This window comes from Cucumis sativus, chromosome 2, assembly GCF_000004075.3.
Source record: "Cucumis sativus cultivar 9930 chromosome 2, Cucumber_9930_V3, whole genome shotgun sequence".
NCBI lineage: Eukaryota > Viridiplantae > Streptophyta > Magnoliopsida > Cucurbitales > Cucurbitaceae > Cucumis > Cucumis sativus.
The window spans coordinates 23,414,911-23,420,241 of NC_026656.2; the positions used below are offsets into that span (position 1 = coordinate 23,414,911).

At 37.5% G+C, this 5,331-nt stretch overlaps 1 protein-coding gene across 1 annotated transcript; it reads right to left on the reverse strand.

Moving 5' to 3' along the window:
• Positions 1-259: 259 nt before the first annotated feature.
• On the reverse strand, positions 260-5,082 carry LOC101215005 (thioredoxin domain-containing protein 9 homolog). Its single transcript, XM_011651708.2, has 5 exons — positions 4,892-5,082; positions 4,609-4,712; positions 4,247-4,522; positions 1,010-1,168; positions 260-924 (listed from the first exon to the last, which is right to left on the reverse strand). Exons 2-5 carry the CDS (start codon positions 4,630-4,632, stop codon positions 742-744), a joined length of 642 nt encoding a protein of 213 aa, XP_011650010.1. The 5' UTR covers positions 4,633-4,712; positions 4,892-5,082; the 3' UTR covers positions 260-741.
• Positions 5,083-5,331: the final 249 nt, after the last annotated feature.

The window sequence follows — 5,331 nt, forward strand, 5'->3', positions numbered from 1 at the left end:
CGAAATTGATATTTTCCCTCTACCTCTACTTTTCACATTAAGAATCCAATCTTTCTATCTTAATCTACATTTTACAACGATTCATAAACTCCATCTTACAACTTTACGCTCCAAACACAAACTTAATAACAAGCTGGCCAAACACCCTCCTTAAAGTCAACTTTTGTCCTTTATCTTATGCAAGCTTGAACACATACCAATAGTTAAAATAACATTAAAAATTTCCTTCAAGGGAAACAGAGAAGAGAAATTCAGAACATCCAAGCCAAAGTTAAAATAGTATTAGGTATTAATAACATGGTTATTTTTTCACCTTAAGCTTTCATTTGAAACATGGATGTACAAAATCCACTTGGGAAAGGGAAGGGAAGGAGGTCAAGATGGTGGAATTAACAACCTACAGGTTAAACACAAAACATGCAACTTCTCAGTCAAAAAAGATTCCCCACGTGACAAGATGGTTTTATGTTTTTCAAGCCCTTAATGTTCATATTCCTAATACACAGCAACTGCAAGAACTTTAGAGATCTTTTCTTTTTTATATAAGAACTTTAGAGATATCATGAAGTAAGAATGTGCATCCATTGCACTGATACTAGCAAAGATGCCTCATTTCTGCCACTCATGGAGTGAATTTAAAGACATAATCGAACTTGCAAATATTGATAATACTCTCAAATTTTAATGCAGAATAAATGCATATTCATACCAGCCAAGCACTCCAACACCTGAAATGTTAACTTATTCCGAATCCGACGAGTCTGATCTCGTACTTTGTCGCACACTCCGCCTGGTCTGTGCACTAGATTTTGAAGTATTTATGGATGATTCACCTTCATGGAAGATGACTTGACATTTTGCCAATCTATCCTCTAATTCCTCTGTGCTGAATTCATCCGTTCCACCGAGCTCATCAAATCCTACCTAATAGATTCACACGAGAGAAGGGTAATGTTAAAAAGATAAGAGCGATAATTCAGTAATCAGCGAATTATCATAAAGTACATACCACATAGTCATCTACTTTTGCATTCTTGATCAGAGCAAGGGTTGGAAGAACAACAATCTTCAACTTCTCAGCCAGAAATGGACTTTTCTCAGCATTGATTTTTACAAAACGTGTCTCAATATGTTGCTTTGCCAAAATACTCAAGTGCTTGTCCATAACCTGTAATTTGTAATGAAAATACATCAGTCACCTCAATGCCCCAAGCTTTAAAGCAACAATTGATATTTAAAACTAAGAAAACAGCCCTACTTTAAGGACAATAATTAGTTTTCGATGGCCCTGCTTAGATGCCTACAATGTGTTGCAATAATCTTAGAACAAAGTTGTGTATGAAAAAGATGTCAAAACATAAGAGGATCATTTCGATCTTTTTTTCCTTTTTTTTTTTTTGAAATCAACTTTCATCCAGAAAAATGAAAAAATACAAGGCTAAATAAAAGAAGCAAGCCCACAAAAAAAAAAAAAGCTTTCTTAAAGAAAGGGTACTAAGTAAGATCTTACCCAAAGAATAGTTACAAAAAAGCTTCGAAACTGAAGCCCAAAGGGACACATTGAACCTCGCAAAGGACCAAATCTCACTAGGGTCCTTGTCCAAACCTCTAAACACTCTACTGCTTCTCTGCCCTCAAATGTCCCTCTTATATCACCAATTAACCTAAAAGCTTGCTAATAAGTGAAGGAAAATTTAATTATATATGATCTAACACTCCCCCTCATTTGTGAGCTAGAAATATGATGAGGGCCCAACAAATGGAAATCAAATTTTAATTGGAGAGGAAATAACATTGCAGGGGCTTGAACAAAGGACCTCCTTGGGCCACCGGCTCTGATTCCAGATTTGATAGTATGAACTTCCATTTCAAAATCAATTGGTCATGGGAGTAGTAGCCCATCTATCTTATAAGATGTGTGTCCCCTTGGTTTTTCCGATGTGGGATTCTCAACATGCCCCCTAAAGATGATTTCTCGATTCACCAGTTTTTTTTCTTTTAAAGGAGACAGCCTCATTTATTAATAAATGATGTGACAAAAGTTCATGGTACAAGAGGATCATACAACAAGAAAACAAAACAAAACAAAAAAGGACCAAGAGGTACACTCAGAAATCTCAACTAGGATGACACCTCTTTAGCATCCATATCATAACCAAACAAAGGAGGGGACCAAACAATAAGTACCGTCCAAGTGAATGTTAACACAACCAACACATCTTAAAATGAAACAAAGACACAAATTCTAAGAGATTAGGAATAAAGATACAGTCAACCAAGGAAGAAGCTGTAAATGGAAAAAGCATATCAAAGGATGTGGCTGAAATTGAATCAATAATCAACACCAAAAGATGAAGCCTGCCAACTATCAGGATATCTTGCAAAGAGAAATCTTTAGACTGTTTACTTATAAAGCACCAGAAAGAGGCATTCAGCCAAGCGATTTCGTATCTATTGGACCAAATGGAGACTTTATTGTAAAAAGCCCAATGATTCAAACTGTAGTTCCGCCAGCAGTGCCTTGACAGCAATGCACTGTTGAAGGTGCAAAAGAGTTTATTCCGAAATTTGGCAACTTAAACTCATTTGAACAAATTGTGCGGAAGAACCTCATGAAATTTGCCGAGTTAATCGTGTGTTTGCAAAAGCCTCATCCCAGTCAAAAGAAATGAAAAATCTGTCGAGCAATGATCTTGAAACTACTCTTCCTTCTATTGACCATGTAAACTTCCCATTCAATAAAGAAACTTGAATGAGTTTTGGTTCTTCGATGAAATTATTGAATTTCCTCTTGCTGCACGACATTCTACCTTCTAGGAAGAGCTCTCCTCCTGATTTGGTCATATTAAAAACTCCTCTCAAACACCAAAAACGATTGAAAGACTATATTCAAAACCCTAATTTTATAACGCAGGGCATTACACACAACAAAACACACCCCCCAGTAAACCAGAACAAACAGTCTTCCTCTCTAAAAGGTGGATGGAAGAGGAACTCTTCAATCATTGCACGAATATCCCTCTGGCCAGCTGTCTGAACGTCAAACTCCTACATGAAGCAAATCCACATAGATCTCGCAAACTGACAACCCTAAAGAAGGTGATATAGATTTTCCTCCGCCTTTCGACAATAAATACAACAGAAAGGACCCATTAACACGAGTGAGCAACACCTATCCAAAGTATTCACATGACCAAGCAAAATCTGCTGGCTGTTAGGTTTCCTTGGTAACTTAATCCTCCAGACCACATCAAAGACCAACTCACCAACGAGAGAAGGATTCAACATTCTAAAGAAGGATTTATAAGAAAAGCCATCAATAGAATTAGGCTTCCAGACACAAAAATTTATTCGCCCTTCCCTAAAAATGCACCCTCTCGAAAGAAAGAAGAGTGGTAACCTTTTTCGTCTCCCTATTGGATTAATGATGATGGAAACAGAAAGAAAAAGACGCTAAGCTCCCTGCACCAAAAAAATTAGAATTAGAAACCAGACAATATTCAATGACACACCAATTAATACCATTTAGGAACACCATAACCCTGACAACCTGGTTATACAACTTGGAAAGAACCAAAAGGATCTCCTCCTTAGCCTCTTTATCGGATCAGGTATTCACCCTGTTCCCCATGATCAACGAATTGATACGTTTCATATTCCTTCTTCCACTCGTCACTCAATGGAAGAACGCTGCAACCCATTTGACTTTAACCTTTTGACCCCAACTTATACTCTCTTTTCTAACCACATCAGCAAGCTCCCCTTTAAGGACCTCCCTCTCCCCCATCAAGTTACTGATGAGCCCTCCACCTCTAACGCATCAATCTCCTCAATTCTGACAAGACACTCTTTCTTTCTTGTCTTAATGTCTCCAAAAATCTTCTCTATTCCAAATTCTCAGCTTCCCTTACGTAGCTCTCAACTTCCCTATGAAATGATAGCTTTCTCACTTCCCTCGGACAGGATAAAATTAACAAGGGTTGAACAAGGAGGAAACGAAGAAAACAGGCGTAATCAATAAAAATGAACTGATTTCTATTGTTCCTGGTCATATTTGATCATCGCACTAACTAACAGTCACTGAAAAAGCGAAACAGACAGCAAAGTAAATCCTGCATTCTTGAAACGTTCAATTTCCCAAATGTTACAAAATACTCCCACTTATGCAATCAAGTGGGGAAAATATCCGTGTAACACACTTAATCAATCCCTAACTGACTTAATAAACAAACCGACAGAACCTAACCTTGCAGGGCCAATTTTCACGATAAAAGTGGCACACCACGCGATCACTAGCCTTGACAACGGAGAAGAAGTCCTTCTCAACGGGAATCTCAGAGTATTCACCATGGCCTAGAGAGATCCATCGATTCCTCTTCTCCGCCATCTTCTTCATTTGCTGCAGTCTTCGCTCCCTCAAAGCCTCCAAATCATCAAGGTCGAGACGATCAAGCGCTTGAATTTCGTCATCAATCTTATCCTCCACAGCTTTCACCACTGTCAGTACCTGCTTCTCCAATATCTGAACCAAAGAAAAAAAAAGTGAACTCAATCATCCTCAAACAGCAACAAAAATCGTGTTTAATTATAGAAAAGTCGAAACGGTGCCTCTTGAATTTTTGAATTCTCCATTTTCTAGGAGGTGGAAGATCGGAGACGATTCGCTGGGAAAATGTTCCAACAGGTTTCGAGAGTTTCGAAGCAAAATCAACCTGTGGCATAACCAAATACAATCCACAAAGATCAGATTGGACAGAAAAGACTTAGATACAAAAAATGAAGCAAAATCAAAGTGTCGCATTGAAAGAAGAATCCTAACATAAGATTTGTTGACCTAATAAACATGATTTAGAATCAGATTTGTTGCATTAAGGAAAAAATAAAAAAGCACCTCCACTAAGGAGGTAGGCCAAAAACTGAGGTGTGAAGATGGTGCGAGAAGAGCTGACAATCTGAGACGGAGACGGCAGGTGGGAGAAGGGAGGAAGGCACAACAGAAAGGGTGAGATCGCGTGAAGCGTAAACTGAGATTAGTGTATTTTTCAAAGAAAAAATAACAAATCAGGAAAAGCATTTTGTTTTTGGAAATAAATTAGAAAAATGGTGCAATTCTTTGTTTTTTTTTGCATTTTATATCGCCTCATTTTTTTTCTCTTTTTTTGGTTTTTCAAAGTATATAAAAAATCAACCAAATATGTACGGTTTTTAGAACAATTTTGAAAACGAAAAAAACCTATAATGAAAAATATAAAAAATATCTCTGTCAACACGTGATTAATAAGTCATACGTCCTGGGGCGCGTGTAATTCTTCTTTTAAACGATGATTATAC

What these genes read in the sequence shown, in the direction of transcription:
- LOC101215005 (XM_011651708.2), bottom strand. Translation starts at nt 4,632, where the DNA reads ATGGAGAATTCAAAAATTCAAGAG. An exon ending in AGAATTCAAAAATTCAAGAG is followed by an intron (nt 4,523 to 4,608) that starts GCACCGTTTCGA and finishes TCTTTGGTTCAG; the next exon opens with ATATTGGAGAAGCAGGTACT. An exon ending in CAAAAGTAGATGACTATGTG is followed by an intron (nt 925 to 1,009) that starts GTATGTACTTTA and finishes TGAATCTATTAG; the next exon opens with GTAGGATTTGATGAGCTCGG.